This window comes from Bos indicus, chromosome 14 (genome assembly GCF_029378745.1).
Source record: "Bos indicus isolate NIAB-ARS_2022 breed Sahiwal x Tharparkar chromosome 14, NIAB-ARS_B.indTharparkar_mat_pri_1.0, whole genome shotgun sequence".
Lineage (NCBI taxonomy): Eukaryota > Metazoa > Chordata > Mammalia > Artiodactyla > Bovidae > Bos > Bos indicus.
The window spans coordinates 2,041,145-2,060,301 of NC_091773.1; the positions used below are offsets into that span (position 1 = coordinate 2,041,145).

A 19,157-nucleotide genomic window follows, 5' to 3' on the forward strand; every position below is an offset into this window, starting at 1 on the left:
ATTGCTTGAGGGGTGTTAGTTCCCTGACCAGGGATTAAACCCATGTCCCCTGGAGTGGAAACACGGAGGGAGTGTTAATCGCTGGACCACTGGGCGAGTCCCATGTTTTTTTAAATGTTGTGGTTAGGAGTCTCCTCTGCATATCCTCCATTTATGTATGCACATATGACTGCTCTTGATTGCTTCACGTTATTTTGTCCCGTGCTACTTTGCTGAATTGTGCTATTTTTTAGTTAATTTTTTTGGGTTCTCCAGGTATGCAATCTTAGCAGCTGCAAATGGTGATATTTGAACTTCCCTCCCAGTTGTTGTGTTCTGGGCTCCTTCTCGTCCCTGCTCGTGTGAGCAGGTCCTCGGGCATTCTGGGCAGCAGTCATGCTGCTGTTGGGCATCTCTTGCCAGGCACCCCTGGAGTTTCCCTGTGGGGCGGACGTGGGTTTGGAATGAGACACATGCCTTCCAGATGTCAGGGAACAGCCTGTGCTGCCCATTTCATTGAGCATCTTATTTGTAATAAAAATGGAGAATTATTGTTGAATTTGTTAGTTGTTTTTTTTTTTAATCACCTATGGGATGATCACGTGACTTTTCTCCTTAGATATAGTCCCATGGTGAACTATACTCCCGGGAGTTGCTAATGCTGAGACATTCTTGAGTTCCTGGAATGCCCTTCACTTGGTCTGACATGGAATTCCTGGAAGGTGCTGCTGGATACTTTATGCTGGTTAATTTAGCATCTCTGTTGCTTTTCATAAGTAAGCTGGGTCTGTCATTTTTTTTTTTTTTGGTGTGTACTTTCTTTTCGGTTTTGGCATCAGGATTACACCTGCTTCATAGACATCATTTAGATGTTTTCTTTCTGATGTGTTTGTAGAGTTGTTGAATAGTATTGAACTATATGGGGTTGCAAAGAGTTGAGCACAGCTGAGCTCCTGGCATGCAGGCTCACGCACGTTTGGTCTGTACGGCGTTGGCAGAGTTTGTGAAACCGTTGGGATCTGGTGCTCTTCTGTTTTGTTTCTGTTTGGAGGAAGAAAATCCTTTAATATTTTTTTTCTTTTTTGGGGAGTCAGTTATAGATGTTTTATTTTCCTAGAAAATTATCAGTTTCATCCAGGTTGTTAGATTTATTCATGTAGACTCGAGTGCAGTTACTGCTTACTATTCTCTTAATTTCCTTGGTTCCTGTGATTTTTTCCTTTGTATTTGCTCCGTGTTTTTTTTTTTTTTTTTCTTGGTTGGATTGGCTATTTGTTTGCACTGTAGGGTTTTTTCTTCTTCAAAGATTCACCTTTTGGATATTTTTATTAAATTAATCGTCCTTGTTTTCTGCTTCTTAATGCATCGCTTTTTGCTTATAGTTAATTTCTTTTTCTCTCTCCCAGTTTATCTTATCGTTCTTTTCTCTAGGTGTTTAGATGATTGATTAATTTGTTTCTGTTCTTTTCAAAAAAGTGTTTAATATTTAAAGGCTCTTCCTTAAGTTCTGATAGTGTGTTTTCCTTATCAGTGCTGTCTGGAAGGGCTGACATTTTGGTCTGCAGTCTCTTTTCTGGTCCAAGAGTTGTTGAGGAGTAAGTCTTAAAAGCATCTTTTGATTTCTTGGTTTTGTTGTTACTCTAGTTTTAATTGCATTTTGGTCAGAGAATTTCAGTGGTTCTCTTTTGAACTTTTCTGGTTTGATGAGGTTCTTCTTGTGTTTCTAGCATGGAGTCAGCTTTCAGTGTTCCACAGGTGCTTGGACAGGAGCTCTGCTCTGTCTTCTGGTGTCAGCGGCCAATGTGTGTGGGTCACGTGTGTCTTAGTTTTTGTCCTCCTGCTCTGTCGTTGACAGAGAAGTGACTTGCACTCCTGCGAGAGTCTGTTTCCGTCCCTTCCCCCGTGTCTCCTGCGACTGCTGGCGACTGTGGACCAACACCACGTTTACCCTCAAGCCCGCCCTTCGCCTCGTCTCCGTGCTCCCAGCTGTGGGTCACAGAGTGCCGCCCGCCCCCGACCCCTCCACGTGCCTGTGTGCGTGCGTGATCCTTCTGTCTGCCGCCTCCTGCTTCCTTCATGGGTGTCTCGTACACGCGCGTGAGATTGGATTTGCTTTACCGTCTAACCTGAGAGTCATTTTTTCTTTGACTGGAGAGGTTAAACTCATTCATGTTGTTGTTCAGTTGTTAAGTCGTGTCCGACTCTTTGCCACCCCATGGACTCAGCATGTCAGGCTTCCCTGTCCTTCACTGTCTCCCAGAGTTTGCTCAAATTCATGTCCATTGAGTCAGTGATGCTGTCAAACCATCTCATTGTCTGTCTGCCTCTTCTCCTCCTGCCTTCATCTTTCCCAGCATCAGGGTCTTTTCTAATGAGTCGGCTCTTCGCATCAGGTGGCCAAAGTATTGGAGCTTCAGCTTCAGCATCAGTCCTTCCAATTCAGGGTTGATTTACTATAACATTGACTGATTTTATCTCCTTGCAGTCCAAGGGACTCTCAAGAGTCTTCTCCAACACCACAGTTTGAAAGCATCAGTTCTTCGGCACTCAGTCTTCTCTCTGGTCCAACTCCCACATCCCTATGTGACTACTGGAAAAACCATAGCTTTGACTATACAGACCTTTGTTGGCAAAGTGATATCTCTGCTTTTTAATATGCTGTGTAGGTTTGTCATAACTTTCCTTCCAAGGAGCAAGCGTCTTTTAATTTTGGGGCTGCAGTCACCGACTGCAGTGATTTTGGAGCCCAAGAAAATAAAATCTGTCACTGGTTCTATTTTTTCCGCTTTATATTTGCCATGAAGTGATGGGATTGGATGCCATGACCTAATTAGTTCTTTGAATGTTGAGTTTTAAGCCAGTTTTTTCACTCTCCTCTTTTACCCCCATCAAAAGGCTCTTTAGTTCTTTGCTTTCTGCCATGAGGGTGGTGTCATCTGCATATCTGAGGTTGTTGATATTTCTCCCGGCAATCTTGATTCCAGCTTGTGATTCATCCAGCCTAGCGTTTTGCATAATGTGCTCTGTATAGAAGTTAAATAAGCAGGGTGACAATACACAGCCTTGATGTACTCCTTTCCCAATTTTAAACCAGTCAGTTGTTCCATGTAAGGTTTTAACTGTTGCTTCTTCTCTTGCATTCACATTTCTCTGGGAGCAGGTAAGGTGGTTTGCTATTCCTATCTCTTTAAGAATTTCCAGTTTGTTCTGATACAGTCAAAGGCTTTTACGTAGTCAATGAAGCAGAAGTAATTTTTTGGAATTCCCTTGCTTTCTCTATGATCCAGTGAATGTTGGCAATTTGATCTCTGGTTCCTGTGCCTTTTCTAAACCCAGCTTGAATATCTGAAAGTTCTTTGTTCACTACCATACTGCTGAAGCCTAGCTTGAAGGATTTTGAGCATAACCTACTAGCATGCAAAATGAGCACAATAGTGCTGTAGTTTGAGCATTCTTTGGCATTGCTTTTTTCTGGGATTGGAATGAAAACTGACCTTTTCTAGTCTTGTGGCCACTGCAGAGTCTTCCAAATTTGCTGATATATTGAGTGCAGCACTTTAGTAGCATCATATTTTAGAATTTTAAATAGCTCAGTTGGAATTCCATCACCTCCACTAGCTTTTTTCACAGTAATGCTTTCCTGAGGCTAACTTGACTTTACACTTCAGGATATCTGGCTCTAGGTTAGTGACCACACCATCATGGTTATCCTGGTCATTAAGAATTTTTTTTGTATAGTTCTTCTGTGTATTCTTGCCACCTCTTCTTAATCTCTTCTCTTTCTGTTAGGTCCTTACTGTTTCTGTCATTTATCGTGCCCATCCTTGCATGAAATATTCCCTTGATATCTCCAATTTTCTTGAAGAGATCTCTAGTCTTTCCCCTTCTATTATTTGACATTATCATTGACATTAATTGACTTTAACTAACATTAGTTGTGGAGAAGGCAATGGCACCCCACTCCAGTACTCTTGCCTGGAAAATCCCATGGATGGAGGAGCCTGGTGGGCTGTAGTCCATGGGGTCATTAAGAGTCTGACATGACTGAGAGACTTCACTTTAACTTTTCACTTTCATGCATTGGAGAAGGAAATGGTAACCCATTCCAGTGTTCTTGCCTGGAGAATCGCAGGGGTGGGGAAGTCTGGTAGGCTGCCATCTCTGGGGTCACAGAGTCGGACACCACTGAAGCGACTTAGCAGCAGCAGCAGCAGCAGCATTAGTTGAGGGCCAGCCAGACTGTCTCTGGGCCCGTTGTGCTCAGCACCATGGACAGCTCCACGGGTGGCTCCGTCCTGCTAGCCCATCCTACCTGTGGACGCCTCCTCCCTGCAGGCCTTGGAGCAGGGCGGGAGCCACCGGCTCCCTGCATTGGTGGGTGGGCAGTCAGGGGAGGGGTTGCAGGGAGTTGCTGTGGGTTAGGGCTTGAGGGCAAGCTCTCCTTTCCCCAGGGGCTCCTCCAGCTGGGTCTGCACTTTCAGCTCCTGGTTTGGGGGTCCAGCCCACGCCCCTGCCTGTCACTCCGGGCAGTGACACTTGTGATTTACCTTTGCCGTCTGCAAAAAGGGGGACCCCCATCTTCCTGTTGCCACCCACCCCTCCTGTGGTGGGGGCTCTTGTCCTCAGCCAGTTAAGTTGCTGGTTTCTTCCGTGAAAGCAGCTGTCTCCCAGCCTCTGTCTCCTCAGCATGGCTGCATCCTGTTGTCTGTGAGGAGGGGGTGGCTGTGACCTGGGGGTCGCCATGGGGCTGGTGGCTCATGGAGGACACGCTGCTTCCATGAATGGGGGCCTCCTGAGGGGAGGGCGGGAGTTTCCTGTCCAGTCACGCTGCTGTTGGTGCTGCTCCTGAGGGTGGGTGATGTGACCATGGGCTGGGAGGGAGCCATGGGTGAGGCTGGGAGGGAGCCACGCCCCGGGACACTTAGGCAGTGATGGTGGTGATGGTGCTTCCAGAAGCACGCCCGGCTCCCAGCACACTGAGCCCATGCCTCCCCGCTCCCTCTGTGCGGTGGGGGCTTCCCCGTGGGGCCCCAGCCTTCCCACACCGGGGGCCCTCCATGAACTTAGCCAGTGTGTGCCTGTCTTCGCCCGGGACAGTGGGGGTCTCCTCCCTCCCCACAGAGAGAAGGAGCATAAAGCCTCTGCCATTGGGATCGAGGTGGCAGGTATGTGCCTGCCCCGTTTCCCTGCAGCCAGCGGTGCTCTCAGCAGGCCTGTCCTCACCACGGTCAGTGGCCCCCCACGAAGGGCTGGGGAGAGTCCCCGGGCTTTGGCTGTCTCGTCGGATGACCTTGGCTGTCCTTGCGTCGCTGGCCTCTGCTGGGAAAGCTGGGCTGAGACACCCAGGCATGTCCTGAGCTCCGGTCTGCTGTGTCCACCGCCATGGCCAAGTAGGGGGCGGTGCAGCACAGGCTTTGTCTGGAGACAGACCTGGGTCTGGACCCCACCTCGTCTCAGGTCATCTGGGCTTCCTGGGCAAGTTCTTCCTGGGGAGGTTCCTAACCTGCCTGAGCCTCAGTCTGCTGTCTGTGACATGAACAGCAAAGACTCCTTCCCCAAGGTTAAATGACATGGTGGCTGCGGGCTGCAAGTCCCGGGCCTGATGGGGGCTTGTCCCCAGAAAGTGGGCTGGCTCCCCTCCCGAGCGGGCCGTGCCCGAGAGAATGGGGCCCCCAGCTCCCGCTTCCACCATGACCCTCCTCCACCCCCACGCCTCCCCCTGGGAGTCTGGGGTCTGCGGAGGGCATGACTCCTGGCCCCTGCAGCTGTGCCGTGGGCTGTCGCCCCCGCCCTTGTGACTCAGGCCCGGTCTCCATGCTCCTTGCCTGCCGCCATCCTGGGTGAGGGCTTGGCTGATGGGCAGGCAGCAGGGCGGTGGGCAGAGCCAGGCCCCAAAGCTGGGCCTCCTGTGGCCTTTCCTGGGAGGGCGGGAGGAGGGGATGGGGTGGCGGCAGAGTGGCAGGTGGGGCTGGGGAAGGGCTTGTGTGCCCAGCATCCCAACCACCCTTTGGTGCTGTCAGCAATCCGTGCTTCTCCGTGTCTGTTCTGGGCACCATTCTCGGGGTGCCTGGGGTGTCTGGCTGGCGCTGTGTTTGACATGGAATCCAAGTTGCTATAGCAACACTCCACTGCATGTCACTGCAGCCCCCGGGCCCTCCTCTGCCTCTGCGCACACAGGCACACGTGCGTGGGGCCCTTGGGGTCTGGCCCAGGTGTGCGTGCGTGGTGAGAGGTGGTCCAGCCGGCTCTGTGTCTCAGGGTCTCCCGTCGGCGGTGGGTGCTGCAGGGCTGGGACGTGGATGGAGCAGTGAGCACGGCTGTGCAGCTGACACACGGCCAGGAGTTAACTCAGCCACGTGGAGAAGTAGGTCTGTGGCCTTGTCCCCTTGTCACAGGTGCCAGGAGGTACAAGTTCTCTTAGCTAGGAGGTGATGAACCGGGGACTCCTAGGTTGCAGGCTGGTCTGTGGCCAGGGTCAGGGGCCACTGGGTGCCCTGGCCTGATCCAGCTGCGGCCGGGTCGAGGGTCAGCCTGGGTTCCTCCCGGGCCAGGCTGGGGTTGGCTGGGGATGAAGACCCATTTGTGGACGGCTGGGCCTTCAGCCTCCACCAGGCTGCAGAAATTAACAAAGTGACCTGAAGGCAAGTGGCCGTGCCCGTTTGCTGAGGATCCTGGGCAGGCTCCTGGCTGTGTGCTCTGCAGACATGGGTGTCACTGGGCAGCTCCCATGGCCCCAGGTGGCCGGGCGTGGCGTTGGCGTGCCATGGGTCTATATGCTGGCAAACTGCCTGAGGATCTGCTGTGCGCTTGTCCAGCCTGGGCACAGTGGTGGCCGCGGCCGCGTGCTGCTCTGGCCTGATGGAGTGCCACCTGCCGGCCCATGCGTCCGGACCAGCAGTGCTAGCGTGTGTGTTTGCTGGGCTCAAGGACCATGTTTATCTTTCCTTCTCCTGATCGTAAAAGTGACATGTGGGCCTGGCAGAGAGCTTGGGAGGCCCTGGCCCGCACTAAGGCAGTTCGTCTACCTGTAGCCTCCTGTGACCCACCACCCACTCTGGGCCGCTCTGTGATGGGACTCATGTGTCGTCTTATACAATAACAGAGTGCACCTTAGCAATGTCCGTTCTTGATGGTGTGCGGCCATCGCCACCTGATTCCAGAACTTTTTCACACTGGCACAGAAACCCTGTACCCCCGGTGACCACTTGCCGTTCCCACCTCTGGTCTCCTTTGGCCGGGCCTCGTCCGATGACTGGGTTTGTCTCCCGTGAACGGGACCTGACTGCATGCTCCTCCATGGCAGCTCCCCCCCGACCCCTGCCGTGGTGTTTCGGGACCCGACTGCGTGCTCCTCCGTGGCAGTTCCCCCGCCCCCGACTGCGTGCTCCTCCGTGGCAGCTCCCCCCGCCCCCGACTGCGTGCTCCTCCGTGGCAGCTCCCCCCGCCCCCGACTGCGTGCTCCTCCGTGGCAGCTCCCCCCACCCCCGACTGCGTGCTCCTCCGTGGCAGCTCCCCCCGCCCCCGACTGCGTGCTCCTCCGTGGCAGCTCCCCCCGCCCCCGACTGCTTGCTCCTCGGTGGCAGCTCCCCCTGCCCCTGACTGCGTGCTCCTCCGTGGCAGCTCCCCCCGCCCCCGCCGTGGTGTTTCGAAGCCCTGTTGTGTGTGTGTGCAGGTGGGTTGGCCGTGACCCCCGGGGCGCCGCGTGTCTCTTCTGCTGTTGCACAAACACCGTCGCCCGTGGGCTCTGTCCTGCTTCTCGTGTTCCACGTGTGGGTCCTGTGTGTCCTGTGCGCCACTCACGTGAGCAGCCCAAGCAGACAGAGGACTCCAGCGGGTCCCGGCCTACTTGGTGTGTGTCTGGGCTGCCTTCAGGAATGGGTGACAATGGCCCAGGAGTGGGGTGACCTAGTGGCGGCTCCTCTGTCCCCGCGGCCAGGACAGGCACCTCTCAGGGTAACTCTGTGTCCTGTGCTTTTCTAGCGTCATTTTTCCCCTTAGTGTCGTGTGGGAGCATGTCCCCCACAACTGAGTATATGCTTTTAACACTATTTAAATTCTCTGCGTCATACTCTATTTAGATACCTAACGCGATGTATTTAATTCTTTATTGCTGGCTATTTTGGTTGTTTCTGGCTTTGTGTTTTTATTTTGTAGTGTTTCTGGCTTCCCGAGTGCTTCCTGTCTGATTCCTCAGTGCAGAGCTCTAGGGTGGGTGCAGGGCGTGGTTTGCCGGGGCTGCTGCAGCCCTGCCTCTCTGCTCTCCTGGGGCGCCGGAGGACCCTGGGGGCACAGGGCCTACTCTCGGGGTGGCGGGAGGCACTCCAACTGTGCTGTGATTTTTTTTTTTGGCTGTACCACCCATGTGCGGATTTCCTCAGTAGAGATGGAACCCGTGCCTCCTGCAGCGGAAGCCCTGAGATTTAACGTCCAGACCACCAGGGAAGTCCCCGTGCTGTGACTTTGGGTGGTGTCTTCCCACTCAGCCTATCACATCCCTGGGGTCCGGGGACCGGGAGCTCTGGGTGTTTGGGCGCCTGAAGCTTTTGTCCTGCGTGGGTCTGTCTCACTGAGCCGTCTATTGGCGGGTGGCGAGCCTTGGGGCCCTCGCAGCCCTCCTGGGCTCGGCCTCCCCCACTGCCAGGCCCCTTCCTGCCCCGCCTCCGCCTCAGTGCCTCCCTCCGTTTCAGGGTTTTCATCTGCGAGAACCCTCCAGGGGCCTGTAATCTGTGGATTTCCCACTCCTAAGTGACGGCTCGGAGCCGAGTCCCCAGTGACTGAGCTCCGGCGTTCGGGGTCCCTGGAGTCTGTGCTGAGAGTCTCATGCAGGCCGCGCCTTCACAGGGGCAGGGGCGGCCAGGCGGTGCGTCCCGGCTGCTTTTCTGTCCAGTGGGGTCGTGTTCCTCCCTCCTCTCCCTTCTGTCTCCAGCCTCCCTCGTCTCCATCTGGGCAGGTCGTGGTCCCTGCTGGGCTCCGACAGCCGTGAGCTCAGCCCAGGCTCTCAGACTCTGGAGCCTGGCGGGCTGGGGGCTGTCCTCCCCGCCTCCAACCCCATCCTGGGCTCCGCCCAGCTTCCCCTTGCCCAGCCCGTGGTCAGGAGCACTGGCCTGGGGCCCCTCCCTGTGTGGTGGGGGGAGGGCCTCTCCTCTGAGCCGGGTCAGTGCCCCTCTGCCGCCTGGTGGTCTTGGGGTCCCCACCCTCAGGGTTCCCCACCTTTCACCCACCCAGGCTGCAGTGGCCTGGGGCAGGTCCTGGGGGGTGGCCGAGGGCCAGTGCAGGCGGCGCCCCGGGGCTGCCCTGGAGATGGAGTGCTAAATTGTCTTCGGCCTGTATCCTGGTTTCTTGGGCAAGCTGAGGGGGAGGTGTTGGGGCGGAGTCAGGTTGTCTGTGGGTGGGATGTGCGCTCGGCCGCTCCAGGCCCTCTGCTCACTGGCCTTTGAGACCGCCCAGCTGTCCTTTGAAGGTGCCTGTGCCTGGCCTGAGCCAGCTCCCAGGGCCTTGGGTCTGCGCCCTGCAGCTCCTTCAAAGACCAGATGGTTTCCTTCCCCAGGGCATCCTGCTCAGTCCCCAGCCTGCTCTGCGTGCTCCTGCCCAGTCCTGGGGGCCTGCCGGCCTTTTCTCTGAGTCCCAGAGAAGGAGAGGTCTTAGTAGACTGGTGAGGGAGGGGGCTCTGGGGAAATGCTGGGGTCTGGATGTGGGGGGCGGGGATAACTGCCTGGAGGCGCAGGGGAAGGACCCAGACTGCAAGTGGCCTCGGTGCCCATGTGCCCCCTTGACCCGGGGCAGGTGGGAGAGCTCCCACACCCTGCACCTCCCCCACCCGCGGGGCCCGTGTCACGGGGCCTAGTTCCTGGAGGGGGAGACCAGGTGGGGGGCTTGGGCGGGGCAGCGGGCGCATGCGCGCCTCTCGTTTCACAGCGTTTGGCTCTGAGTCCTCCCCAGGAAACCGTCCCTCACGCGGGTTCAAGGGAGCTTGACTTTCCTCAGACTGTTCTCTCTCTCACTTGGGTGACTGTTCTGCTTTGGCGCAGGCTCTTCTCACTGTGTTAGGCATGAACCACTCTTTTCCCACGTGGCTAACCAGATATCCCAGCACCGTTTATTACAGATTCAATCTTAAATGTCCATACGTACGTGGGTCTCATTTTAGACTTACTTTTTTATTCCGTTGGTCTGTGTTTTCCTGCCTGGTTTTAATCATAGAGACTTTCTAGCGTGTGTTAGATCACGTTGTCGAGATAGAGCTCACGTCCCCTACAGATCCCACCCCGACGTGTGTGCTCCGGTGGTTTTCAGGCTCCTCACAGGGCGACCCTCCATCACCGCCAGCAAAGCCCGGACCTCTGGTCACGTTGGACCAAGCCCCACGCCCGCGAGCAGTCACTGTCCGTGTCCCGCTCCTGCAGACCCGCCTGTCGTGGGTGCTTCACAGAAACGGGGCGTTGGTGCGTGGTCTCTGCGTCTGGCTCTCCTCAGTCAGCGCGACGTTTCCAGATTCACTGTGTCGTAGCGGCGTTGGCCCTTCTTCTCTGGTGCTTCTTATCTGCTTGTTTCCGTGGTGTCTTCCTGTGTGGACGCTCTGGGCTGGCTGGGGTTTACCTGGAGGGGAGAAAGACGTCTTTGTGAGCAGTGCCGTCCTGTCCGAGGACGGGGGTGCTGTCCACGTGATCCGCTCCGCCTCGGTCGTCGGAGGGACAGCCGTCTCGTGTGGCCTTCGTTCCTGGGCCTGTCCTCGCTGGGGTTGCTCTGGTGACTGGGGGTCCCCTCCAGCTGGCACCGGTGAGTTTACCTGCAGCTGCTTTGCCCAGCGCGTTACTTCTGGGAGCTCTAACTCGTGTTGGCATTTCCGTCGCCGGCGTGCCGTTGGTCCCCACTTCCGTTTCCCTCGGAGCAAATGCTCGTTTTAGGATTAGCGGGTGTTTCCCATTTTAAGAAATTTTTTTGATTGTCTTCATCAGGAATTCTGTTGATGCTGTTTTTAGTGTCCGTCTGTGGGGAAACTTGTAGTCTTTCCTTTGGGTGGATGTGATGTCGTGTTAATGGGTTCCTAAGGCCGCACGTGCCCCGCATCCCTAGAAGGATGAGCAGGTCAGGACCGAGTTTGTCTCCTGGTGTGGCATTTAGTGTGGTAGCATGTGCGAGGCCAGCGCTGGTGTGTAACTTCCCGAGTCCTGCACTGCGCTCACCAGGTTTCTGTATTGGTGTCACCGTAAGTGCCTCACACAAGGGCTGGGGGTTGCCCTGCTCCGTCAGCACCCTGGGATAACGTATGGAGCTCCGGAAGTGCTCGGCTTTGGAAACGTAGCAGGATCCCCCGCAAAGGCCTCTGGCCCTGGCGTTTTGTGGGGTGGTTTTTATGAAAACTTTCTGTTTCTTTTATCCAGATTTGTCTCTTAAAGCTTTCTGTCTCCAGGGGGTCACCTCTGGTGAGCTCCGTTTTCCTCAGATACTGTCCGTCCTGTCCGTGTTTACAGTTTCTGTGTATAGAGGTTTGAAAGCAGGGCCTTAGTGAGTCCCTCATGCGTTTGTCTGGTGACCCGCCGCCCTTTTCATTGCTGATACTGTGTCTCTGTGGTTTCTCCCCTCTTTTCTTTCAGCTCTTGGTGGTCTCTTTTGTTAGTACTTTATGGAAAACAGGATTTTAATTTGTAAATAAGTTCTATTGTTTTTCTGTTTCCCGCCTCATTAATATTAACTTTTATTTACATTCTTCTTTCCTTGTGGTTACTTCTGACTTTTTTGCTCTTTTCCAAACTTTTGAGTGAAGAATGAACTCCATTTGATTCCTTTTTTTTTTTTTAATGCATGAAATATTGAGCATTTCGACTTTTTGTCTGGTAACTGCTTTAAACATGCTCTGCTGATTTTCATAGGTAATATTTTCACTATTTTTTAAAAGAATTTCTTCAGTTTAATTTTTTTTTTCTTTCTTCAAGAGTTGTCTAATAGATTGTTTTTGAGATGGGAGGAACTTCTTAGTTTCAGAAAACATCTTAAGCATTTGTGTGTGTCATTTCACTGCCAATGCCGGTGTGTTAGAGCTGGTTCCCACAGCCATGGGGTCCCGGTGCCCCCTCCACGAGCTTGCTGTGGCCCATCACCCATTTACGATTTCTTTACTTCCTTTAGTAGTGTGCGTTTTCAGTTTTCGATATACAGATCTTACATCTTTCTTGAATATGTTCCTTGGATTAAAAAATATTCTAGTAGAGTTATTAGTTTGTTTTGAACTTAAAACTCCTGGACAAAGTAACTCTAGTTTTGAGAACAGTCGCTGTATTAAGAGGAAGCCTCTGCTCCCCCAGGTTCCGTACGTGTAGCCGTTATCCCGTGCTTGCTCCCTCCCCTCCCTCTTTGTGTTCATGGACTCGTCACGTGTTCCTCTGGACACGATGCTCCTGACCCCCGAATGCAGACTCCCTATGTAACCCCAGGGCTGGTGTCAACAGCAGCATTAACAGCGGCCAGTACTGTGGCCTAAGAGTCTTCCTGGTGTTCCCGGGAGAGACCTCGTCAGTGAGCCCAGTGACACGTTTCTCCACCAAATGAAATCCAGGATCCCATTTCGTTTTGGGGGTGCCATCTCCCTGGCCTCCTTGAACCTGGACGGTCAGGTCCTCCGTCTCTCCTTGTCTGCAGCGCTGACACAGGAGAAGGCTGCAGGTTGGCTGTTCTGCGGGCCGTCGCTTAGCCGGGTGTGTCTCCTGTCCATGTGGTCCTTCGTTTTTGGCAGGAGGGCCTGGAGAGGCTGCTGTCTCCTCCTCGGTGTCTGGTGGCAGGGGCACGTGAGATCTGACCTGTCCCCCACTGCATGACCCAGGTCCTGGGGTCAAGCCGACATCCGTGAAGTTTCTCCTCTGCAGAGCTGTTCTTCCTCCACTTTTAATTAGTTTTTTGGGGAAGGTTCTTTGAGACTGTATGGATATCCTGCTGTTTATGGGACTCACACCCAGCAGTTCTCAGGCCCGCTGGACGTTCTTGCCTGAACGAGTTACTATCATTCCTTGACCTGTCCTCTCCTGTGTTGCTCTGTGACTGGGGTTTTCCGTATGAGTCAGTCCTTGTAAGGACGTTGCTTTCCCAGTTGTCAGCGTCTGCTCTGACGAAGAGCTTTTTCCTGTGTGTGTTTACAACCACATGGACTCGTAGACTTTCACTTTACTTCTTTATTACAAGGCTATAACACGGACTTGCCCAGGGGCCCAGTGGCTAAGACTGAGCTCCCTATGCAGGTGGCCTGGGTTCCACCCTGGTCAGGAAGCTACCGCGGCAAAGATGGAAGACCCCCTGTGCCGCCACCAAGACCTGATGCAGCCAGATAAGTCAATACACGATAGGTGTTTTTAGAGGCTATAATAAATAAAAGTTATAATCTTTTATTACCATTGTCTTTTTTCATGCTCAAATTGTCGCAGAGTTGGCCAGTGGAAGGAAGCCTTTCGGACTGGCCTCTGGGCCCTTTGGCGATGGCCCTGCCTTGCTTTGATCACTTCCTTGCTCTTTCATGTAACAGAATGATCTAGGCTTATCTTTTACTCTCTCTGCCCCAGTCCTGGGATCAGCCATTTCTCCAAGTAGTCTTAATTCCTGTCTGTGAAGAATGGTGTTTGTAACCGAGAAACACGTGTTCCCGTTGGTCTGGAGCATCACGCCATCTTAGGGGACGAAGCCGGGAGGGGGATCGTCACGCTCACAGCTGCGTGAGCGAGTGGCCCACACATGTCTGTGCGTGGTGCAGACTGAGGCCACACGCAGCCTGCCAGCTCCAGCGGGCGGGCGAGTGCTCGCGGGGGCCCGGTGGTGCGGGAGGTGTGGCCGTGGGCTGTGGGAGGACCGGCAGAGAGCGCTGGGGCAGGCGTGGGGAGCACTGCCGCCACGGAGGGAGCGCCTTGACCTCGACCCGTCTGTCTGTGAGACCATGGGTGAGTCGCTTCCCCTCCCTGAGTTCAGTTTTCTCATTTTAAAAAGTGGGGTCTCAGGGACTTCCCTGGTGGTCCAGTGGCTAAGACTCTGCGCTCCCGATGTAGGGGCCTGGGTTCAATCCCTGATCAGGGAACTAGATCCCACGCGTCCCAGTGGAGGTGGAGGAGCCCACGTGCTGCACCTGAGGCCCTTTGGCCCCGACGTCTTCTCCCCAGGACACGGCAGGCATGGGACCCAGTGTGCTGGGTCTCCCCTGACACCCTGCTCTTCATCCTAGGGTCTCCTAGCTGCTTTGGCTCCAGAATACTACCATATGAAGCCACTCTGGCGGGCCCGGGGGTAGTGGTCAGTGGAGGAAGATGGGCCTGTGGGTAGCGGTCAGTGGAGGGAGGCGGGCCCATCCCATGGGTAGCGGTCAGTGGAGGGAGATGGGCCTGTGGGAAGCGGTCAGTGGAGGGAGATGGGCCCGTTGGTAGTGGTCAGTGGAGGGAGGTGGGCCCATCCCGTGGGTAGTGGTCAGTGGAGGGAGATGGGCCCGTGGGTAGCAGTCAGTGGAGGGAGATGGGCCTGTGGGTAGTGGTCAGTGGAGGGAGGCAGGCCCATCCCATGGGTAGTGGTCAGTGGAGGGAGATGGGCCTGTGGGTAGCGGTCAGTGGAGGGAGATGGGCCCTTGGGTAGTGGTCAGTGGAGGGAGATGGGCCCGTGGGTAGTGGTCATTGGAGGGAGATGGGCCCGTGGGTAGCGGTCAGTGGAGGGAGATGGGCCCGTGGGTAGTGGTCAGTGGAGGGAGGCCTGTGTCTAGCCCAGGGAGGGCTCTGCTGTGGGGTGGTTCACGGTGTCCTCCGGGCCCTCAGTGGGCAGCAGCCTGGGCCGCTGGGCCTGCCTCGCAGAGATGTGGGCGGGACTGGGCATTGGTGGTGCTGCTGCTCCGTCCTCCCTGAGAGCAGTGCTTCGGTTTCTGAGCAGCGCAGCCCGGGGCCTCCTGCCTCCCTGGAGCCGCGCCGCCGCCTGGGTGGAGCGGAGCACAGAGGGAAGCAGGGCAGGGCTCCCCGGCAGCCTCCCCGCCAGCGCGCCTGGGACCAGGTGAGTAGAGGGCGTCTGGGTAGGGGGCAGGCCGTGACCGGTTCTCTCCCTGACCGGCCCAGCCTGCAGAGCCTCTTCCTCCCCAGGCCTGCCTCCTCCAGGGAACCTTCCCACATGCCTCACACGGAGCGGGCCCCGCGAGGCCTGCGGCCGCTCTTGGCCCAGGTCAGGCCTTTAGTCCTGTTGCCCCGACCCCCTCTGCCTGTGTTGGTTCAGTGAATCACAGAGACTTCACTACACAGGAGAGTCGCATCCCTTGGAGTTGGGCTGATGCACCTGCCATCTCAGCCCCTCAGCCTGGCCCCGTGTCTGTGTCTCCAGGCCTGGCGTGTGGCCGGAGGAAGGGTGGCCGTGTCTGGGGGGCACTGGGCCGTGATGGCGAGCAGGCTGCAGCCCATGCCAACCCCTGGGTCCCGGGGTGCCACCACAGCTGGCTCCACCAGGGCTGTGTGTGCCGGGGAGGCGGGGCAGGACCGAGTCCTGTGGTTGCTTGGGGCTGGGCGGGGAGGGGAGACAGAGGAGGAAGAAGGGTGACCCCAAGGCACTGGGTTGGGGATCGGGGGCTTGGGGCCCTGAGCTCGGCCATGGAGGTGAGGTCCCGAGGGCTGTTGGCAGGGACACGGCCGGCGTTGGATGGGAGCCGAGGTACTGGAGGAGGGGACTCCCCGAGTGGGTACGTCAGGCCCCCGCCTCTGGCCTGGTGCCGAGGGCACTCCTAGGGGTGCAGACCAGGGTGGCGGGAGGTTTGGGCTCGGTCGGGAGGAAGGCTGGACGCACCTCCCTCTGTGGACTTGGGGACCCCGCTCCTTACCCGGCCCCCGGGGTTCCTCTGGACTGGGTGGTCTCGGGCCTCTCTCCCATGTGTCTGGGGCCACCGGCCCTGACACGGCTGACGCGGGGGCGGACAAGGCGAGGGAGGCTGGGAGCCCTCGCTGTTGGCCCTCTGGGGCTTGTGAGTATTCGGGCGGGAGCAGGCGTGCAGGGGGCCCTCAGTGTGAGGATGCATGCCTTGAGGGTGGCCTCCTCCGCACGCTTCCTCTGGTGTGACTCACCACCCTCCCTGGGGCTCCCTTTCTGGTACCTCCTATGTGGGGAGAGTGGGTTCCGGCTCAGGACGGGGTACCCGGCCAGGTGGGGCAGGCCGGGGACCCAACCGTGTGCTCTGCCAAGGCTGGAGGCGTCCAGGGCGGGGAGGACGCCTGCTGTGGTCAGGTCCATCACCACGCTGGGAGAACCTCACCGAGGCCGCAGCAGGAGCGAGATGCTGGGCAGGGTGCAGCCCTCTGGGGAGGTCAGCTCTCCCCCGCAGAGGGGCTGCAGGGTCCCAGTGCCCTTCTCCTGGGTCAGCTCAGGCCTCCGGGAGGCTGAGGGCAGGAGGGAGAGCCCATCCTTTTCCTCCCTGTCTGCCCCCGGGGCACCCCCTCTGGCCTCCAGGCCTCGGCCTCCCACAGGGGTGCTGCTTTCCAGCGTCGCCGCAGGGCCCCGGCTCACAGACGAGCTCCTAGAGGTCTCTGACACGGCACCCTGACCCACCAAGGGCGGGCGTGCTACCCCGGTTACAGAGGAGAAAGCTGGACCAGAGATGAGAGAGCGGCTCGTGCCAGGCCCCACCGGGACCCGCTCTCCATCCTTGGGGGTCCCTCTAGTATAGTGCGGGGGCAGGGCCCATGCTGAGATGCCCCCGTGTAGACAGTGCCACTCCTTGTCTGTTGCTGGGAGGGTCCGCCCTGGTCTTGGGGGGGCCCCTGGCCTCTGCGAGCCCCAGGCCGGCAAGAGAGAGCTGCAGGCAGAGGTCACAGGCAGGGCCCCCCCTACTGCGGCCTCGGCACTGGCCTTGGAGCTGGGTCGTTGGCCCCCAGCCTGGGCTGTGTCCAGGCGCCCCTTCCAGCCTGGCATCCTGTGGTGTCCACTGGCCGGCCGCTCCCTCCTCCGGGGCCTGGGGACTTTGTCCTGCGGGCAGGGCTGCGTTGCTGGGGCGTTCTCTGGCACCCCCGCTTCCCCTGGTGTCCAGGGGGCAGGATCTGGGCAGTCCAGGGACAGACAGCTCCCTTCAGGCTGTTTCAGGGGGCTGACATCCAGGGTACAGCCCGGCGCCACTGTGAGCCGGGGGCTTGAGGCAGAGGAGGCCGGCCACCCGAGTGGGCGGTCACGGAAGCTGCTCCGGAGAAGGCCTCCTGGGGAATGGGCATCCCTCCCTGGAGCCTGGCTGGCAGTTTTGAGGTGGCCCGGGGCTCCTCCTGGGCACCCTGGCTCAGCGGCATCCGCCGGCCCTCCGGCCTGGCCCTGCTGCAGCTTCCGCCCACCCGCTGGGCTGCCAGCAGCTCTGCTCCTCCCCCCGTGGCTGCCCTCTGCCTGGCCTCGTGATGTGGGCACTCTGGTGGAGAGGTCGGCCATGAGCTGGCTGTGCAGGGTGGGCGGGAACAGTGGACGGGAGCCGAGGGTGCAGCCTGGCGCAGGGCAGGTGGGGGGCGCGGTGGGAGCCCCAGGGGTCCGCGCGCCCAGGCCCTTGAGGCCCAGAGCCCTGCCAGGGGGCCCAGGCAGCAGGTGGAGGACGCGCTCTGGGTGTCCTCTGGCCGGGCTGGCTCTGTGGTCCCTGCGGTGGGTGGCCTCCATCTCCCAGTCTCCGAGCAAAAGCACAGGCCGTGGGAGACCGCAGGCTAGATGAGGGGCAGGCTGGGGGTCTTCCCTCCATCTCAGACCAGGACTGCTCACGACCCCTCAGCTGCCTGGACGTTGGTGGCAGCCCCTTGGCCTGTTTCTGCCCTTCAGGTGACCTGTGCTGTTGGCTGGTCACTGCAGTCCTGTCCAGCTGCCCGCCTGCGACCAGGTGCTGGGTGCACCCTTGGCCCAGTGGGTGCCTAGAGCTGCCCGCAGCCTCCGCCTATGGCCGAGGGACCGCTTCACACCGGATGCCCCTTCTGTCTTCCCAGGGCTGCCCTGTCCCTTCCTCCAAGCTGTGGCTCAGAGGCTTGGCCCCTGCTCCCTGCTCCCTGCTCCCGCTTGAGCTCTGCGGACCCCCAGGGTCTGTGAGAGCTCCTGTGGGAGCCTTTGCCACCCACACAGCCAGGTTCCTGGGGCCAGCCCTCCTGCCCACACTGGATGCGCGCCTGGCGCACGGCGGGTGCACGGCTGTCCTGGCCCCTGCCTGCCCCGAGCCTCTTGGCTGCGCAGGACAACGCTGGGGCCCTGGGTCTTGTCAGCTCAAGCCAGACACCCATGCAGCTGTGTTTCCAGGCCAAGCCTGCTAGAGGAGGATTTCACTGGGATTTTGCAAATTAAGCTTTAATGTTTTAAAAGTTTCCACGCATGAAGTTTAGAGAGAGAAGGAGCGCTGCGTGGTTTATTCAGGGAGAAGTCCCCCGACCCCTGCCAGTCACCTTCCTGCCATCCCATGGCTGCTGTGGGTCGTCCAGGGAGAGGTCCCCCCACCCCTGCCAGTCGCCTTCCTCCCATCCTGTGGCTGCTGTGGGTCGTCTGGGAGGCCGCTGACACTCAGAATAACGCTTGTGCCGCTCTTCACTGCTCGATCCTGTTTCCACGTTTAGACGCTAGTTGTTGACTTGCAAGGCGAGGTCGCAGGGGTCAGGCTGCCGGGCGGGGTGGGCGGAGCCGGAGTGAAACCTGAGTTCCAGCTCTGACCCTCCTCTTCTCCCCCACCCCGTTTTGTTTCCTCTGCAGGAAGGTGCGGCCTTGCGTCCTGTGAGAAGATGTCTTATGGATCCATCGCAGGCAGTGGCGGCCTGGGGAGCCGCGGCCCTTTCGGGGGGCCCTTCCGACAAGGCTATCAGCCCCTAGGTAAGGGCAGCGCGGGCGTGTTGGGGGCAGCCGGGGTCGGCAGGGGGTGCGTCTCCACTGTGTTACCTTGGTAACCATGGTAACCGCAGACGGATTCTGTCCTTCTGACCGGCCCTGCCTTTGACCCCGGATCAGGGATGCCCTGGCCCCAGATGGGCCGGGGTTGTTGGCGTTGGGTCAGCACCCGGGAAGAGCAGAGTGGGAGACGCCGCCCTGCCTGGGGGCAGGTCCAGGCGTCCGCAGTGTGCCCTGGAGTCTGCAGGCGCTGGGGTACTTGGCTGATGGCCTTGGACGGCCTTGTAGGTGCCCGTATGGACCAGGTGCTGCATGTGGAGCACAGCCGGGGAACGGAGGCACATGGGTGACGGGCGGCATCCTGG

General features: G+C 57.7%; 1 protein-coding gene across 9 annotated transcripts in view; it reads left to right on the plus strand.

The window, feature by feature from the left end:
• The window catches only part of TSNARE1 (t-SNARE domain containing 1), a 118,269-nt gene that overhangs the window by 17,200 nt on the left and 81,912 nt on the right, over positions 1–19,157 (plus strand). For all 9 annotated transcript variants that reach the window (XR_011570458.1, XM_070802346.1, XM_070802349.1 and 6 more), the window contains exon 2: positions 18,661–18,777. Coding sequence is in view for 8 of the 9 variants with exons in the window: in XM_070802346.1 (XP_070658447.1) it covers positions 18,690–18,777 (88 nt within the window). In the remaining variant the exon portion in view is untranslated. The remainder of the gene's footprint in view (positions 1–18,660; positions 18,778–19,157) is intronic.